The sequence below is a fragment of the Onychomys torridus genome, chromosome 7, assembly GCF_903995425.1.
Source record: "Onychomys torridus chromosome 7, mOncTor1.1, whole genome shotgun sequence".
Classification (NCBI taxonomy): Eukaryota; Metazoa; Chordata; class Mammalia; order Rodentia; family Cricetidae; genus Onychomys; species Onychomys torridus.
In genome coordinates, this window is record NC_050449.1 from 102080557 (window position 1) to 102098662 (window position 18106).

Here is an 18106-nt window from a genome sequence, read left to right on the forward strand (position 1 = left end):
TCATCTCAGGGCTGGGAAATCTACTAAAAGGGACTTGACTTTGTTGAGCACTGTCCCCCACATCACTCCTCATGGTCCTCAGGTGAATCTGTGTGAGGATCCACTGAACCAGCAAGAAAAATCGCAGCTTCCCTGAGGGTAAAGTTGGGACGGGTGTACCAGCTGCATACAGCTGGCGCTCAAGTGTTGGGATAACGGTGCCCCCAGATCCAATCCCAGCCCCTAAGTCAGCTGCAAGGGGGGTCTCCCCACCAAAGTATCCCGTGAGCAGAACTGGCAACTTGCGTGTACCAATCCCTCTAATCCTGGGAAACCTGTCGCAAGTTTTCGCCGACGGGGGCGGGAGAGCAGCAGCCGCGCTGGGAGGGGCGGCCGCTTCCCTTCCCTCCCACCTCTTCCCCCTCCCTCCCACCTCTTTCCCCTCCCTCCTACCTCCTCCCCTCTGTGGCGGGGGTTCCGGGAACAGGCCGGGGCGTGGCAAGGAGGCTAGGGCCCCGCGGGTCGCTGAGGTTGCGGCGGCACGGTGGCCCTGGGCTTGGTCCGTCTGTTTTTCCGTCTGTCTGTCTCGCCATGGCTGCGCCGGCGCCCTCTCCGCGGACCCTGTTGCTGCTGCTGCTGCTGCTGCTGTTGCTGCCGCCGCCTCCAGGTGGTGAGCCTGGGAGGAGGGGGCGGTGTGCGCTGCCCAGGGACCCGGTCGGGTCAGACACTTCCCCTAGCTGTCTGTGGAACGAGCCAGACAGCACCAGCCCTGGAGTGATAACCGTGGGGGCGTCTGCGAACCCCACCACTGACTCCATCCTGTTACCCCTACCCTCCTGAACTTATACTGCCCTAGAAAACTGCCACCTTTGTTGGGTCCTTCATGGTGGGTAGGTCGTACTTGTCCCAGGGGCTGGAGCAGGATTTCCCGCCTGGGGTTAGTTCCAGGTTGGGCCTCAAGGCGGTCCGGCCCCTCCTGTCGAGGTTGTCCCTCACAGCGTGCTTCCTGGCTGGCAGCCCTCCATCCGCTGACTCTACAGCCCTTGTGTTCTTGGAGAGGCTGGGCCCTGAGGCTGGCTTCTTGTGGGGAGGAGATGCCCTTTCCCTTGTCAGTCCTAGAGGACTGACTCACAGGCTTGGGACGGTAGGCTGGGGACCTCCTGGGGTGGGAATTAGAACAGCCGCCTGCCCAGCCATGGAAGCTAAGGATTCGGTTGGGATGGGTGGCTTCCTAGAGGACAGGGGCTGTGTTTCCTGAAGGCTGACATGAAGTTTGGAGGACCTGGGGTGGGAAGATGTGAAGGGAGAGCCCTGCACCGAATCAGCCTACCCCTGGAGTGAGCCTCTGGATAGGTCTCCAGTCTAGAGAGCCTTGTTCTGTGCCTGGAGTTCAGAGTAGCATTTGTGCCTGGGATCCAGCCTGAAAGACCCACTGTGTGGGCACCAGAAGATGATACTTGGATTTAATCTCAGCACTCCAGAGGCAGAGGCGGGAGGATCCCTGTGAGTTTGAGACCAGTCTGGTCAAGGTTGTGAGTTTCCTGGCCAGCCAGGGCTACACAAGAGACCCTGCCCTAAAAGAAAGGAGAGCTCCCTGGTGCAGGCTGTTGGTCCTGACTGGGAGGCACAGCCTGGCTTGTGGCTGTGGCTGCACTCACTTCAGGGCCCAGTTGGTAGAACTGGGCCTGCAACGGTCAGAAATACCCACTCTACAGTTTTGCCCAGAGCAAGGTTCTGCTTGGTGTTACCAAAACAAAACAACAAAAATGAAGCCCTCCTTACCTCCAAGTTATCTTTTCTCAGAGTCTCACAGTGCCTCTGCCTTGAGCCTCATCCTGATAGCCTTGGGGTGCATGTTCTACTAATCTTGCTGGGCCTTCCCACCAGGGTTTGACCAGGGTTTGTGTGCTGGACCAGGACGGCATCCAGGCTGACACTTAAGCGTTTGTCCGCAGATGTCGTCTGATGGCCTTGATGGCTGAGTGTTTCATGTGGGGTGGTGGTGGGGTCTCCTGTGTGTGGCCTCCAGGTTTGCTAGTGTAGCCTAAGGACACACAGGGACATGGTGTGTGGCATCTTCCCAGAGTGTTGTAAATAAAGCTGTGGGTAGCCAAAGCCCTTTGCCCTTCTCCACATCTCTCAACGTGACCTTGTTTATTGAGATTTGCAAGGGTACCACTTGCCCTTAGGCTGAGAGCTTTGTGATGGTTCCTGGGTGTCTCTTGGTGCCACGAGAGCACGAAAATTCCCTAATACCTGCTGTATGCCTAGCCTAGGGATGAGTAGTGCTTTATGGGTACTTGTGTGGGGGATGGCACTGTGCATTGGTTAGGATTCAGCCTGCTGGGAGTGGGTGATCTATGAGGTTCAGGCGCCTCTCCCCCCTCCTTCCTCCTCTCTTTACCCCCTCTTCCCCCACTCTTCCCCTTCTCCCCCCTACCCCCTCTCTTTCTTTCCTCCCCGCCAGCCTCCCCAACACCCCCCCCCCCCCCGCATTTGTGCCTGGCAGGTGAGGCTGCTGTGGAGTTAATAAGGATTAAATATTGGACAGTCCTGTGCCTACAGGTGCTCAGGTGTGCTTCTGTTCACTGTACAACTGTACACCTTCTGGGCTTGGCAGCTTCTGGGAGGTAGCCTGGAATAGGGCCTTGAAGGAGGAGTGGAGTCACAGGTGAGGGACAGGCAAGAATGGAGTCTGTTGAGGTGGAAAGGGTAATCGCCTAGCGCCTTTGCAGTTGGCACTCTGCCTTGAGGTCTTGATCTTAAGGTAGGGGATTCTGAGAGCATCTAGTAGCCCATCAGACTCACAAGTAGGAAGGTCAGCCTTCTACCAGGAAACTGACAGACCGCCAAGGGATGGAAGGCATCTTTCAGAGCACCTTGCTGTGGCCTCGAGGAGAGGGCAAAGGCTTAGTAGGAGGGGTGGTCTCCTGAGGTGGCCTACTGAAGGCTTGTGCTTGGTAGCTGCACTGGGAAAATCACTGTCATTGGTGGGAGTACGGATGGGACCTGGCCTAAGGGACACAGGGGAACTGGCTTGTTTCTCTGCTCCAGCCCATGGTGAGCTGTGCAGGCTCGTTGACGAAGACAACATGATCCCAGAGTCCTGTCCTGATTTCTGCTGCGGCTCCTGTTCCAGCCAGTACTGCTGCTCTGATGTGCAGAAGAGGGTCCAGTGGGATGAGGATACGTGTACTGCGCCAGAGGGCAGGTGGGTGCAAGGTGGGGAGGCAGAGGGGGAGAAACTTCAGTCCATCCTCTGCAGAGTGCCCTGCCCCTCTGGCCTCTCAAGACAGAGGGCTGAGCATTGAGCCTGAGTGTGTGAGGAGTCCTGTTCTAGACAGGGCTTCCTACCTAGAACTACTCACCCCCACACCCAAATCCTCAAGGATTCTGTTTCACTCAGCCTTGGGCTAGGCCCAATGGCCTCAGCTGGCTTTGGCTCTGGGTGTGTACTTTGACCCACAGGTCCTCAGGGTGGGCACCTGGTTATGTCTGTGCTGTGGTTATGTGTATGCTATGCAAGGCTCAGGGTGTGGATGTGTGCCCAGAGTGAGCTGGGCTGTGTCCTGCCAGCAGAGCTTATGTGTTTATATTCCATCTTTGGTGTGGACTGTTGTCATTGGTGAGGATCAAGAGGTGTCTCTCATCATCAGAGTGTTTTCTCTGTGCTTGGCCACACTTAGAGTTGTAACGGTCATACTCAGCTCATAGCAGGTTGCCACCATTGTTTTGTACAAGTCCAGACCACTCCATCTGTGTTCACTTCCGTCTCTCATGGTCATTTGGTCCCTCCCATCCCACGGACGTCCTAGTCTGGATTTGAGGTACATTCTTTTGTTTGTATTCTTAAATGGTCTATATTGTTTTGTGGGCACTTTTTGGGAGTACCCTTACTTTTTGTTTGTTTTTTCTAGACTGTGTTTCTCTGTGTAGTTTTGGTGCCTGTCCTGGATCTCACTTTGTGGACCAGGCTGGTCTCGAACTCACAGAGTTCTGCCTGGTGCCCTTACTTTTTGAGCTCAATAGAGTGTTAATAAGACAGTTGTCTGTGGTAGGTTTTTCTTTTTGGGCCTTCTTTGGGACCGCCAGTCCCCCAGTAATGACACTGAGACTTAGAATTGTGTAAGCTTGGCCTTGGCTTAGGCTTGTTTCCAACCAGCTCTTATAATTTAATTAACCTGTATTTTTTAATCTATGTTCTGCCGCATGGCTCTTGGCCTTTCCTCGGTACGGCACATCTGACTTACTCTGAATCTGCTGGCAAAATCTGAGCACCTAGGTTCCTCCTCCCAGTTCCTCTCTCTGCCCGGAAGTCCCACCTGTCTTCTCCTGCCTAGCTATTGGCCGTTCAGCCTCTTATTAAACCAATCAGAAGGCGCCTTAGGCAGAGACACATCTTCCCAGTGCAGGACAAGATCATCCCACACAGTTGTTGCAGCTGTGCCATTTGGTGTGAGTCCAAACTTGTTAACGTCAGAGGTGGGAGCAGTGGACATCCGTGTACCCCTTCCTCCTGCTTTTCATGAATTTGCAAGTTCTTGGGGATATGCATGGAACTGCCATGTGTCCCAGAAATACCACACAGTCACTAAGAATCATCATTGGCGTGCTCGCTTCGGCAGCACATATACTAAAACTGGAATGATACAGAGAAGATTAGCAAGGCCCCTTCACAAGGATGACATGCAAATTTTGAAGCGTTGCATATTTTTGACACACCTACACACTATTTGCAGAGGATCAGGACCCCATGCTGTTTTTACAAATAAACTTGAGGCAGGATCTGTTTAAAAAAAAAAAAAAAAAAAAAAAGAGGAGTCATCATTGACTGTCCTTACATTTTACAGATGTCTTTTTATTTTTTTTTGGAAGAGGGTCTCATTATATAGCCCTGCCTGTCCTCAAATTCACAGAGTTCCACCTGCCTCTGCATCTTAAGTGCTGAGTTTAAAGGTGTACGTCATGATGCTTGGCTTAGAGATACTTAATTTTTTTCATCAAGTTAACTTTTATTACTTTTTTTAAAACTTTTTTTTTGGTATGTTTTTTCAAGACAGGGTTTTTCTGTGTATCCCTGGCTGTCCTGGAAGTCCCTCTGTAGACCAGGCTGGCCTCGAACTCAGAGATGACCTTTCTTACTCTCCACCTCCCACCCCAATGCTGGGATTAAAGGCATGCAATAATACTGTCTGGCTTAAAAACTTTTTTTTTTTTTTTTTTTTGAAACAGGGTTTCTCTGTGTAGTTTTGGTGCCTGCCCTGGATCTTGCTCTGTAGACCAGGTTAGCCTCAGACTCAAAGAGATCCGCCTGGCTCTGCCTCCAAGTGCTGGGATTAAAGGCGTGTGCCACCACCGCCGCCGCCGCCGCCGCCGCCGCCGCCGCCGCCACCCAGCTCACAGCAAGATCTTGTAGCAAAAAAAAGAAGAAAAAAAAAAAAAAAAAGATGTTGCTATGTTGCCCAGATTGGTTTCAAACAATCTTCCCATCTCAGATTCCTAAATAGTTGATATTGTGGGTGCCTGCATTAAACCCAGCTTATAGTAATTTTTTTTTTTCCAAGACAGGGTTTTTCTGTAGCTTTGGAGCCTGTCCTGGAACTCACTCTGTAGACTAGGCTGGCCTTGAACTCACAGAGATCCACCTGCCTCTGCCTCCCGAGTGCTGGGATTACAGGCGTGAGCCACCACTGCCCAGCAGTAATTTTTTTTTTTTAAGCAGGTACATTTATTTCATTTAGATGTCATAGATCACCGAGGATGTAGCTCATGTACCCTGGGCCCTGGGTTCAATGCTAGCACCTCAAAAAGGGTCATCAAATGTAATGTAGTTGTTAATATTATGAAATTATATTTCTCATTTTATTTAGCTTTCTGTTAGTCTCTTGTCTTGTACTTTTAAATCCCTTGCATTTTGATTTGGTTTTATTCTCTTTATTTTTCTACCTCTGTTACAGACTTACTACTTTATTTCCTTTTCTTGCCTTACTGCGTTGGTGAGATGTAGATGCCCATGTCTTTAAATTTTTTTACTTTTGTGTATATCTGTTTCTGCCTGCTGTATATATGTGTACCATGTACGTACAATGCCCTCAGAGGCCAGAAGGGGGGTCAGGTCCTTTGCAGATGAAGTTAGAGCTGGTTATGAGCTGCTGTGTGAGTGAGTGCTGGGGACAGAACTCCAGGCCTCTGCATGAAGAGCAAGTGTTCGGAGTGCTGGACCAGCCCTCCAGCCTTTCACCCCTGTTTTCTTTCCAATTTTAGGGGTGGAATGCCAGCTGTTTTAGAGGTATCCTGTTTCATGTTGAGGAAGTTCCTTGTTAGTTCTACTTTTCCTGGAGTTTTAATGATGGAGGGATTGGAATTTTTCGAGATGCTTTTCTGCTGTTTTCTGAGATGCTCATGAGCTTTCTGTTTTTATTCTCTTAATATGGTAGATAATGTGTATCTTATTCTAAAATATCATTTTATTTATTTTTATTTCTTGTGTATGAATGTTTTGCCTGCATGTATGTGTGCCCCCTGCATACCTGGTGTCTGCTGAAGTCAGAAGAAGGCATTATTGGATCCCTTGGAACTGGAGTCAACACACAGTTGTGAGCCAGGTTGGTGCTGGGAATTGAACCCAGGTCCTCTGGAAGAACAGCGAGTGCTCTTACCTGCTGAGCTATTGGTCCAGCCCCTAATGAAGTATTTTATATGGGGCTGTTGAGATGATTCAGTGGGTAAAAGTACTTGCCACCAAGCCTGACAACCTGAGTTCAATCCCTGGGACCCACATTGTGGAAGGAAAGAATTGACTCCTGTAAATTGTCCTCTGACCTCCACATGTGCCTGCATACTAAATATAAAATAAAAAACTAAAATAGTATAAATTAGGTTGGTGGATTTTTTTCTCTTGGCATATAGAAAGTTCCATTCTACAGTCTCTCAGTTTCTGTATTTTCATTGCGATATGAGCTTGAAAGTCGGTTTAATTTTCATTTTAATCTCTCAAGAAATGAGAGGATAAGGGATTATTTTCCTTTTCTGGTGCTAGGAAGCCAATGTAGGGCTTTGGACACACTACTGAACTTCATGCCTGGCCAGTCTTAGCCTTTCTTTACATACTTTTTCAGACAGGATCTCTCTGTAGCTATGAGCTGCTTTGTGGGCTAAGAATCGAACCCAGGCCCTCTGCAAGAGCAGCAAGTGCTCTTAACCACTGAGCCATTTCTCCAACCCTGATGTATAATTTTGTTTTGTTTTGTTTTTTCGAGACAGGGTTTCTCTGTGTAGTCCTAGCTGTCCTGGAACTCACTCTGTAGACCAGGCTGGCCTCAGACTCACAGAGATCCTCTTGCCTCTGCCTCCCGAGTGCTGGGATTGAAGGTGTGTGCCACCAAGTCGGGACTACCAGGCTTGAGAATGGTCTCTGACAGGCCTGCCATTGCAGCCTCCCACCTGTGCAGTCCAAGTCTAGTGGGATGGCCATGCGGCTTCCCTGGGACCTGGATTGTCTTTGAGGTCTTTTCTTTGTCTTGGAGAGAGGTGCACAGTTGCATAGCACTATGGTCAGGTCCCATGGGAGCGGAGTCCTGCAGCATCCCTTCAGATCCTGTTTCTGCCTCCTTCAGTTCCACCTGGCAGCATTCCTGCTGGGCTAACCTGGTGTACACCTGTTCTAATCTCCGTATCAGGTGGTTCTTGGACTCCAGTCCTATTGCCTGCAATATAAACAGGCTGAGAATTTTCCATGTCTTTTTTCATTTTTGGTACTAGGGACCTCTCTCGGCTGTCTTTCTAGGGTACTTCAGGTTTTCAGAGTTGCTCAGTCTTCAATCTCTTTAAGTTCTTCCTGGTAGTTCCAGTTTATTCTTTTATTACATTTTGCTTATTACTTTTGGCATATGTGTATATATGTTATATGCAGCATGTGGAGGGCAGATGTCAACCGTCAGCAAGTGCCTTGACCCTCTCTGCCAGCCTCAATGTTTATTGTTTATTCTTTTTTGGTTTTCCGAGACAGGGTTTCTCTGTGTAGCCTTGGCTGTCCTGAAACTCACTCTGTAGACCAGACTGGCCTCAAATTCAGAGCTCCACCTGCCTTTGCGTCCTGAGTGCTGGGAAGAAAGGTGTGCTCTACCACTGCCCAGCCCAGTGTTTATTCTTTAAGTGCTTTAAAAATGACATTATTTTTATGTGCATGGGCTACACCTGACTTTTCTTTAGTTTTGTTGTTGTGTGTGTGTGCATTTATGGATTTTTTGTTTGTTTTGTTTTTTTGAAGTGGTCTGCTATAGCCTAGTTCATGCTGGCTTTGAACTTGCTAAGTAGCCAAGGATAATCTTAGATTCTGATGTTCCTTCATCTGTGTGCTACGGTTCTAGGTACGTATTATTCTGCCTAGCTCCCCGCCTCACCTGCCCTTCAGCCCATCCAGACAGGGTTATAGTCTGTAACCTAAAAAGACCTTGAATTTTAGACAGCCCCTGCCTCAGCCTCCTGGGTGCTGGGATTATAAATCACCATGCCCAGCTGTGGCTTGCTTATTTTTTGTCCTTGACGTATTCTAGCAATGAAGTTCATTTCCTCCTAGGAACTAGTTAAGCTGTTTCCTGACTGTGGTCTGTTTTGTTTGGGATGGGATTTTCTGGCTTACCCTAACTCCTGATTCTCCTGTCTCTACTTCCTGAGCGCCGGGACTGCGGGTGTGCGGCACCATGGCTCTTGCTTGGTGAATCTTGACCTATAATATTTTCATTCCATTTTGTGAAACCACCTCTCCATGTGTCTCCCTTTCCCCCTAACCCCCTCTTTTCTCCCATTTCCTCCCTCCCTTTCCTTCCCTCCTCAGAAAACATCTTGTCATGCAGTCCAGGCTGGCTTCGGTCTTGTGATCCTCCTGCCTCCGTCTCCAGTGGAAAGAGTTAGTGGTGCTCTTCTTTCCCCTGTCTTTTCTTTCTTAATTTTTTTTTTTTTTTTTTTTTTTTTTTTGGTTTTTCGAGACAGGGTTTCTCTGTGTAGCTTTGCACCTTTCCTGGAACTCACTTGGTAGCCCAGGCTGGCCTCGAACTCACAGAGATCCGACTGCGCACGCCTGTAATCCCAGCACTCAGGACCCTGCCTCCTGAGTGCTGGGATTACAGGCGTGCGCCACCACCGCCTGGCTGTTTTTCAACTTTGTGGCAGTGCAGCCTTCTGCTCTCGGTTTCCACCTCCATCCTGTTGTGGTCAGGGCCCGTATGTTGCAGATCTTAAGTTTGAGATTTATTTCCTGGCCTCATAGGCACTGAACCCCGGAGACTGCCTTTAGTGTGTGAAGAGTGTACGGCTCCTGGTGTGTACACCGTCCATTCTTGGGATGTCCTGTGTGCCTTGAGGCGGTGTGCTGTGGGATGCAGATGGGGATCTAGTGTGTTCTTCAGGAGCTTTCTCTCTTCTGTTAGCAGATTTTCCACCCACCCGGAGACACTGGAGCAGCTGGGTTCGGCGCTGAGATTTCGATCCAGTTTTGACAGTGACCCCATGTCAGGGTAAATAAAGCCTTTGGCTCTGTCTCTTTTCCTGGTGGATGTGACAAGGGCTCAGGTGGGCTGCATACTGAAATGGTACAGCATCATTGGGATGGTATCCCAGTGATGTTGTGATCATGGTTGCCCACTGGGACCTTTGCGCCTCTAGGGAGCTGGATTTCCTCTGTGTTCTGGGAGGGAGATGATGGGGTACCTGGTTGGGGGCTGATAGTTGAAGGTGCAGGGGTAGGGTCCATGTTGACCTGGGCACGGGATGGAGTAGCAGGTACCTGATGAGTAGAGGTAACAGGAGAGGAAGTGACATTTGGTGGAGAGTGCAGTGCTGGGAGGCAGTGGGGCGGAGGTAGTCGTGTGGTCGATGGCTGTGGCATAACCATGGCCATGCTGACGGTGGAAAGGTGATGAGTGTGACGTTGGGACAGTGTCGAGGGGAGGTGCTGAGACAGCAGAAGTGCCTCAGCCATTATGTGAAGGTCTGTGGCTCACACTCCCTGTGCTGGTATCTCCGTGTCTCAGGATCAGGGTGACCCCTTCCTGAAGGAGGGGTGCTGTCCTGATTCTTCCCTCTCACACTCACAGAGACCACTCACTCTCCTAGCCCTAAACTTCTTGGCCAGGCTCCTGCCCTGTTTCTTCCTTTTCTTTCTTCCTTCCTTTCTGAGACAAAGTCTCTTGTAGCCAGGGATAACCATGAACTTGGTATGTAGCTGAGGATGTGCTTGAACTTCTGCTCTTCCCCCACACCTGAATTACAGGTGTGTTTTACCACACTTAGTTTATGCTGGGGATGGAACCCAGTGTCTCTTGTGTGGTAGGTGTGAGAAACGAGATCCTCATTTTATAATAACAAATTCAAGAGCCTAGAGAGAGTAAACCAGTTTTCAATAGATGATTCTGCAGAGTAGGGCACCAACATAGAGAAAGGGCTAAAATGACTGTTATGGTCTAGTCTTCCAGCTTTTCCAGCCTACCCCCTTGCAGGATCCCCCATCCTCTTGGTCCAGAATGCAAAGCCTTATCTAGTGAATAGCTGGGCCTTGGTCACAAAGTCTCAGAGTTCTTGGAGAGAGAGAGGCCTTGCACCCCCTGCTCCTTTGTGACGCTTAGTGCTCCAAGCACATGGCATCCTGAAAATAGACCAGAATAATGTATCTCTTCCATAGGCAAGCTCCCTGTCAACTGCGCTGTATCTCCAGCATTTTGTTTGTTTATTTTGAAACAGCCTCTTGCTCTGTAGCCCAGGCTAGCCTGGAACTCACTCTGTCGTTTGGGCTGGCTAAGAATTTGTAGTCCTCCTGCCTCAGCTCCCTGATTGCTGGAATTATAGGTGTGAGTTTCCGGGTTACCTTCCTGAACTGTCCTCCTGTCACCATCCGAGGCCACAAGACAAGTCACTGAGGAAAAGAACACGTGGTCAACATGGCAGGCAGCCACAGGGAATGGCTGTGACTGCCTGGCCAGAGGTGTTGGGAGGCTAGGCTGGAGGTGGGCTGTTGGTGTTCAGCAGCTGCCTGCCAGCAAGGAGCAAGAGAAGAAAGTGGACAGAGGAACAGGCTTCCTTGGCTCTGGAGACAGAGGTCCAGCCCTTCATAGGGATGCTGGAGAGAAGCAGGCCATTAGTGGAACTGGGGAGGAGGGGCCTTGTCTTGAAGGTTTAGGTGAGAAGAACATGTGGAGGATGGTACCAAGGGACAGCAGTATTCAAGGAACAGTGTCAGGGAGAGCCAAGAGGGAGGGCTGGGGTTGACAGCAAGAAGGCAGCTGGTCGCCAGGCAGTGGTGGCACACGCCTTTAATCCCAGCACTCGGGAGGCAAGCGTATCTCTGTGAGTTCCAGGCCAGCCTGGTCTACAGCGTGAGATCTAGAAAGGCTCCAAAGCTATACAGAGAAACCCTGTCTCAAAAAACCAAAACCAAAACAACAACAACAAAATCCCCCAAAATGAAACAACCACCAACAAAAGGAAGGCAGCTGGCCCAAAGCACTGTGGACTGCACTGCAGGGGATTGGCACCCCACACTGGCACACTTGGCAGGAGCCACCCAGTACAGCTTGTGAAGAGTGAATTGAAAGCATGTGTGATGAGTGTAGACAGTTCTATAGAGACACTCGGGCCTGACAGTGTGAGGAAAGGCTTTTTTGGCCATGGTGGAGACAGCTAGAAGAATGGGGGAAGAGGTCTGTGCTAGGAGGAAGAATGGGTTGCTGGGATTACTTTTTCTCCTGTTCTTCGCAGCCCCAGAATTGTGCCTAACACAGGAAGTTGAGGGGTTAGGCTGTCCGTGACTCTTCTCTCGGGAACATTCTTACGCAGACACTCCACTGGACACCCATGTGCTGCCTCTGTGGCTGAGGGCACTCTCTGTCCACAGAGTGGATTCCATAGTAGGGGATCAGTCCCTGCTGCCTGGCCATGGCTCGGGCCCCCAGAGAGGCCCCCAGAGGAAAGATGCTGGGGCCTGAGGTCTGCAAACTCTGTCTCCATTTCCCACCATCGATCTTCTTCTTTGGTTCTCACCCTCTGAGTCATAGGTCAGAACAGAGGTTCGCAAGAGTGCACACCTGCCAAGCCCTGAGTTGTCACATCCTGTATAGGACGGATCCTCCCTCAGTGTGCTCAACATCGGTTTCTTTCTTTCTTTTTTCTTTTTTTTAGTGTTTTTTGAGACAAGATCTTGTCTCACTGTGTAGCCCTGGCTGACCTGGAACTCATACATAGATCAGGCTGGCCTCGAACCCAGAGATCTTCTACCTGTCTCTGCCAAGCAGGCACCACCTCCTAAGCCATAAGTAGACAGGTCTTTAATTATATAGGAGCCAAGGAGTCCGGTGTTTGCATGGTTGAGGAATGTGTTCCTTGGAAGTGATGCGTTGAACTGAGGTCTGAGAGATGAACAGGGATTATCAGCTGGGATTGAGAGTTGTGGGGGGGGCGGGCAGAACACAGCTTGGTGCTTGGTGAGCTGCCTAGAGCAGAGATAAAGAGGGAGGGCAGTCCTCAGCCCCACCTGGCTTGGTGGGTTCTGCAAGGAGTTTTATCTAATTTTTTTGGTTAGGCTTTTGGGGGACAGAGTTTCTCAATATAGTCCAGGCCTGCCTGGAATTCTCTATGTAGCTCAGGCTTGCACAGAACTCATAATCCTCCTGCCTCAACAGCCTCCTGACTTCAAGTATGACCTGTGTGCTAGCACACCTAGCTAAGTTTTTAAAGATTGAAATTAGCTTTTTTTTTTTTTTTTTTTTTTTTTTTTTGTAAGTTTTACTATCTGTTTAGACAAACCCTAGATCTTAGTTGTTAACTATACTTACACTGCACCCACGGAAAGGTAGGTACACACTATGTCACTAGTAACAACAATCCTGTGGTTGCAGGGGCTGGGGGAGCTGTTGGCATTAGAATCAGGGAAACATGATCAGATCTGGCAGGGTCATGTGCAAGCTTGGGAGCAGTAACAGTGGGAGAGGAGGGGCAATGGGGATGAGCTGCTTCTGTGTCAGCCAAAGCCTGCAGGTCCTGCTTTGCCCATGCAGGCTCAGGCCCAAGGGGTGGGTGAGACAAGCAGGATGGCTCAGGGCTGGGGCTGGGCTGCATTCAGAGGCCCGGATGCACAGGGCTGGGAAAGTGACCTGGGGCCTCTGCGGCCCTTCCAGTCCTTCTCAGTAGCTTTCCAGCTGCTGGTGCTGTGGATGGTGCTTGAGTCATGCTGTGTCTTTAAGAGGGTGGCTACAGGGCCTGTGAGTCTGTCCTTCCGGCCGCTGACGTCAGGAATAGGAAAAGCTAAGGAGTAGATTCGATTTCCTTTTCTTTGAAAGGGGAGGAGATTGAAACTGAGTGGCCCCTGATGAAAAGAGGGGAAGTCCTGGGCTGCAGGAGCCCCTTGAGTGAAGGCCGAGGCTAACATGGGGTGAGCGTGGCACGTTCTGTAGAGAGGCAGAGACACTGGTCCTTCCACTGCATGCCGCCAACTGTGTGAATGTGGTTTTGTCCTGCCTCTCCCTGCTCAGGGAGACACCTATGGGTCCACCATCCTGTCTTAAACGCTTGTCCTGGGCCACATGGTGGTGAAGGCTCCTGTTATGGAAGCCTGAAGTGTGGGGGGCTTGTGCCTAAGTCTGTCTCTTGGCTGAGAGGCCCTGCTGAGGCTTTGCTGTTCCTCTGGGCTGTGAGCTTTGGGAGCCTCATGGTAGGGTGGGGTGGCACCTACATCCTTCCTCTCTGACCTCAGAGGGGCAGACGCTCTGGCGTTTAACATTTTGAATGTACCTGTTGCTGTTGCCAAACATTTGTCTTTTAATTGAAAACAGCATGGGCCCAGGGACCATGGGAAGATAATGGGGGCTTTGTATGCTCTTGGGAGTCATTGTGGGGTGGGGGGGGGATTTCCAGCCTATGCTGTTACTGTCAAAGGGCAGACCCTCTATTTTGTGGATGCCTGGGTTGAGCAGGAAGGTGGCTTCTTCCAAAGAGTACTGCTGCCCCCAGTTAGCCTCCCTGTGATGGACCCATGCTAGTGAACCATGGGGCAGCCCTGGATGTCACACAGCTTGTAGTGAGCTGCGGTTCCTCAGCGCTTGGCAGTCTGTTTTGACTCAGATTCCATCCTGCCCGGCTTATGGCGTATGTCTGACCACCTTACGTGCTTGTTTGGTAGGGGAGACAAGGTGCATGGGTGGATACAGGGAGTGGGCATGGGGGAGAGGAGCTTTATATCAGTTCATGAAGAGCAGCCCTGCTGTGTGCATGAGGAAACTGGGGTTGAAACAGATTTATAACACACTGGGAAGTTTCTTAGAGTCTCTTTTGCTGAGAGGGGTGCCCCTGGGAACAAGTGAGGCGAGAGTTGCTGGTCATTGGGAAGAGTAAAAGGTGGTTACGACTGGTTTTCCGGCAGGTTCGGAGCGACTGTCGCCATTGGCGTGACCATCTTTGTGGTGTTCATCGCCACCATCATCATTTGCTTTACCTGCTCCTGCTGCTGTCTGTATAAGATGTGCTGTGACCGACCGCGCCGTAAGCCTGCCCTCCCCACCTTGCCCGCCTGCTCCCCTCCCTGTGAACATGCTGATCCCAGAGAGGGGATGGTGGCTGACCAGGACCCTGTTTTGGCTAAACTGGAGGGATGGAGGACAGGCCTGGCCTCTCCTGGCCTGGGGAGCCATGAGTTCTTGACTAATCAGGATTCTCTTTGTAGCTGTCGTGACCAACACCACAACCACTACTGTGGTTCATACACCTTACCCTCAGCCTCCAAGTGTGGCCCCCAGCTACCCTGGACCAACGTACCAGGGCTACCACCCCATGCCCCCTCAGCCAGGAATGCCAACAGCACCCTACCCGACGCAGTACCCACCACCCTACCTGGCCCAGCCCGGGGGGCCACCAGCCTATCATGAGAGCTTGGCTGGTGAGTACCACTGTGGATTCAGCAACCCTGCCTGGTTCCCCGTCTCCTGCCTCTGCTCCTAGGGTCCCTTCCTGCTAGCTTGCCTGCCCATGTACACTGCAGCCCAGTGTCCCCACAGCTAACCTATGTCCTCTCTACTTTCAGGAGGTCCAGCTGCACCCTACTCCGCCAGCCAGCCTCCATACAACCCGGCCTACATGGATCCCCCAAAGGCAATGCCCTGAGCCTGTTCCCCACCTCTCTGGCTGCCATTTGATTATGTCATGTGTGAGTGAGTGGTATGCAGAGTTCTTTACTGCTCTCTGTGCTGTGTGCCTTGTCTAGACATGTGGCTTCCTCTGATGCTGAGCAGGTAGGCACAAATCCTTACCAGTGTGGGACCAACCTGTTTTCTTTCTCACTTAGAATTATACTTTCTGAAATCTCAAGTAAATTAAAAACATTGGGGTAGGAAGAATTTCCCAGTTCACCCCAGGGTGACCAGCCGTGGCCTGTCACACTTAGGAGTAAGCTTTTTGTGGGCACATGGCCTGCTCTGGGGAGTAACCAGCTAGCTGCTACTCAGGGCCATGGCTTGTGCCCAGGGCTTGGCTGCATTTTGCAGTGAGGCAGGTAGAACAAGGGGCCCGGCTGCAGCTCAGTGGTGGGTCAGCTCCCCATGTCAGCACACCAGGCAGAGCACCATCTGCCCACCGTCAGTTGTCTAGACTGTCCCGGGGTCTTTCCTGGGACTATGTAGAGGGCCCCAGTGGGGAAGCTCTTCCGCTTTGCTGGCCCGGCTCCTGCCACTAGGCAAGGGGCCTCTGTCCACCACAGGCCCATTTCTCCCTGCAGTGGCTTGTTTTACTTTCAGCCAAACATTTTGCCTCTTTTCTGTCTCCAGATGTGTGTTAGTTGGTATGAGATTGAAATCCTTGGTTCCTGGAGGATAACCTGGCCTCTGATAGTCCATTTCCCTTTACACCAGCCTCATAGAATACCTGAGTCCTGTATAGCAGTCCAGTCCTGGCCGCAGGGACACCGGGGCCAAGGGGCTCTCTGGACCACAGGTGGGGGTGGAAGGCGAAGGTGGTAGTTCTGGCTCAGACATGAATACCTCACCTCGGTGTCCCGTCGGCTGCCGTTCCTCCAGATGTCCTAGCTTTGTGTCTATTGGTGTGGTTCTGAGCATCCAGGCTCTGTGCCCTTGTTTATAATAAATGCAAGTATTTGGACCCACTTCTCTTTCTTCAGAGCCTGGGCTGCTAGCCTTGGCTATACACCAAATACTATTTCTATCTACCTCTTGAACTTGTTTCCCCCTACTTTTATTAGCCTAGCAGGTTTGATTATCCTGCTAAGAGAGCAAGGGGCAGGGACTGTGCCTTGTCCCCCGAGTCCTGAGTACAGGCAGAGGCCCGGGCTATGAAGAAGAGGAGGCGGCAAGTACCAATCAGTGCTGTGGGGTCTTTATTGGTCAGGTTTTCCTTCTTGGCTCACTGCCCAGGTGAGGCCAAGAAGAGTCCATACAGTATGGCTACTGCCAAGGTCAGGAAGGCCAGCAGGCTCAATGGGGCCAGCAACTCCTGTGATGGGGCTTCTGCGGCCTTTGCTGGAGGAAGGTTCTTGGGTCGCCTGCTCCTGCTGTGGCTGGAACTTTTGTTGGTTGTGGCCAAGGATGTAGTGGCTGTGACAGCATGTGGCCTTGGGCTGGTTGTTCTGGCAGTGGCTGCAGTATCATACATGGGCTTGATGGTGCTAAAGGGCCGGGCACGTTTATCTACCCACTGTAGCAGGGCCCGTGGCTTCCACTGACAGATGCTGACCAGGGCTAGAACGTCACCTTCAGCAGTGTGTGAGTCCGTTGGGGCTTGCCCATACAGGCGGGTATAGATGCTGCCCAGGCTGTAGCTCTTCCTTGGACCGTGCTCTGAGGGGCTGTTAGGTTGTTCCAAGGCCTTTAGGGCAGCGATGCTATCCACACAGAAGATACCATCTAGAGGGCTGCTAGTGCTCAGCATAGCAAGCTCTGCCTGGAGCAGGGGAAAGTCATAGCGGTCACCATTGTGTGCCACAAGGCAGCAGGGCTGTGGCTGGCGCTGCAGGAAGGCTTGGAGCAGGTTGGCCAAGTTGTCGTCGAAGCATTGACGTCCATTTACTTCCAGCTCAGCTGTGCTCAGACCTGTGATCTCACTGGCTGCAGGGCTACAGGCTTTCCCTGGAGCAATGCATAGAGAGAGCTTGTCTACCACACGGGGTGGTTTGGGCACTGGAGGTGGCTGCCCCCTAGAGATGGAGGTGTTTTCCAGGGCGTATCTGTGGACAGCCAGCAGGCACAGCTCTGTGATCTTGGGCTGAGAGAAAGGTAGGCCAGTGGCTTCCAGGTCCAAGAAGATGAGGGTCTGCATGGGACCATGGGGCAGGGCCTGTGAGCCCATGCTGAGCCTGGGAAAGAACATGGGGTAGATGAGTGCCATCAGAGTCTAAAGTGGGCCAGGACAGGATGTGGATAGGGTGTGGGCAGAAGCACAGCTCAGACCTTCCCTTCAGTCAGACAGATCCAGGGCCCATTTTCAGAGTAGAAAGCTAGAAGATGGGATTGTTTCCTAGTGGGATGGGCACACTACTATCCTTTTGGGGGAGGAGCCCTTCCCCTAGTGCTGACCACCTTCAGGGTGAGGGAAACTGATCCTTTCCTGTCTTCCCCCATACCCTTAAGGTCCACACTTACCGAGAAGCAGGCAGCAAGGCACTGTTGGTTCTGCTGCTGGCCGCTGTGGCTCAGGAAGTGAAACTGCCTGAGTCCGCCCATAGGCCTGCCTCCTGAACAAGGCCCGCCCAGCTAATCAGCGGCCAGGCCCCGCCCTCATTTGCTAAAGCAATGGGCCTCTCTCTCCAAGCACCCCAAAGGCCTTAGATCTACAGCTGTGTGTGCCCCCACACTGACAACCCTGAGTTGTCTCCAGGATTCAAACATGCCTGCGAGTCTGCCATGACTCTGTGCCTTTCCTAGTTCTTGGTCTTCCTAGGAAAACGCTGCCTTCTCTGCTACACAACCAAGGTTTTCCCATGGCCCCAGCCCAAAGCCATGACTCAGGATAATTCCCGAAGAGGGGCAGGGTTTTTCCTCAAGGCAGATTAGTTACCATGGGGACCATCTCAACTCCAATAGGGGAGGGAAGGAGAGGCATCTAATCAAGCTAGTTCCTAGTCTGCTGTACCCCTCCC

General features: G+C 51.4%; 2 protein-coding genes and 1 non-coding gene across 6 annotated transcripts; 2 read left to right on the forward strand and 1 right to left on the reverse strand.

Moving 5' to 3' along the window:
* Window positions 1–452: 452 nt before the first annotated feature.
* Window positions 453–16113, forward strand: Shisa5 (shisa family member 5). Of its 4 annotated transcripts, none has more exons than XM_036194227.1 (6): window positions 453–649; window positions 3034–3190; window positions 9408–9494; window positions 14387–14505; window positions 14687–14899; window positions 15044–16113. In XM_036194227.1, exons 1-6 carry the CDS (start codon window positions 571–573, stop codon window positions 15121–15123), a joined length of 735 nt encoding a protein of 244 aa, XP_036050120.1. In that variant the 5' UTR covers window positions 453–570; the 3' UTR covers window positions 15124–16113. The 4 variants fall into 4 exon arrangements, with proteins under 4 accessions (XP_036050120.1, XP_036050121.1, XP_036050122.1 ...); XM_036194228.1 differs by having other exon boundaries at window positions 9411–9494; XM_036194229.1 differs by having other exon boundaries at window positions 464–646.
* On the forward strand, window positions 4589–4694 carry LOC118588194. The gene has a single exon (XR_004945582.1). It is a non-coding gene; the product is annotated as a U6 spliceosomal RNA (small nuclear RNA).
* Window positions 16114–16283: 170 nt separating the features above from the next.
* Window positions 16284–17668, reverse strand: Trex1 (three prime repair exonuclease 1). Its single transcript, XM_036194226.1, has 2 exons — window positions 17610–17668; window positions 16284–17323 (listed from the first exon to the last, which is right to left on the reverse strand). The coding sequence occupies exon 2, from the start codon at window positions 17314–17316 to the stop codon at window positions 16375–16377; it is 942 nt and encodes a 313-aa protein (XP_036050119.1). The 5' UTR covers window positions 17317–17323; window positions 17610–17668; the 3' UTR covers window positions 16284–16374.
* Window positions 17669–18106: the final 438 nt, after the last annotated feature.

Excerpts from the sequence above, each read along its gene's own strand:
- Shisa5 (XM_036194227.1), top strand. The coding sequence starts at position 571 with ATGGCTGCGCCGGCGCCCTCTCCGCGGACCCTGTTGCTGCTGCTGCTG. Across the intron at positions 3,191-9,407 it reads TGTACTGCGCCAGAGGGCAG|CAGATTTTCCACCCACCCGG; the intron begins GTGGGTGCAAGG and ends CTCTTCTGTTAG. Across the intron at positions 9,495-14,386 it reads GACAGTGACCCCATGTCAGG|GTTCGGAGCGACTGTCGCCA; the intron begins GTAAATAAAGCC and ends GTTTTCCGGCAG.
- Trex1 (XM_036194226.1), bottom strand. The coding sequence starts at position 17,316 with ATGGGCTCACAGGCCCTGCCCCATGGTCCCATGCAGACCCTCATCTTC.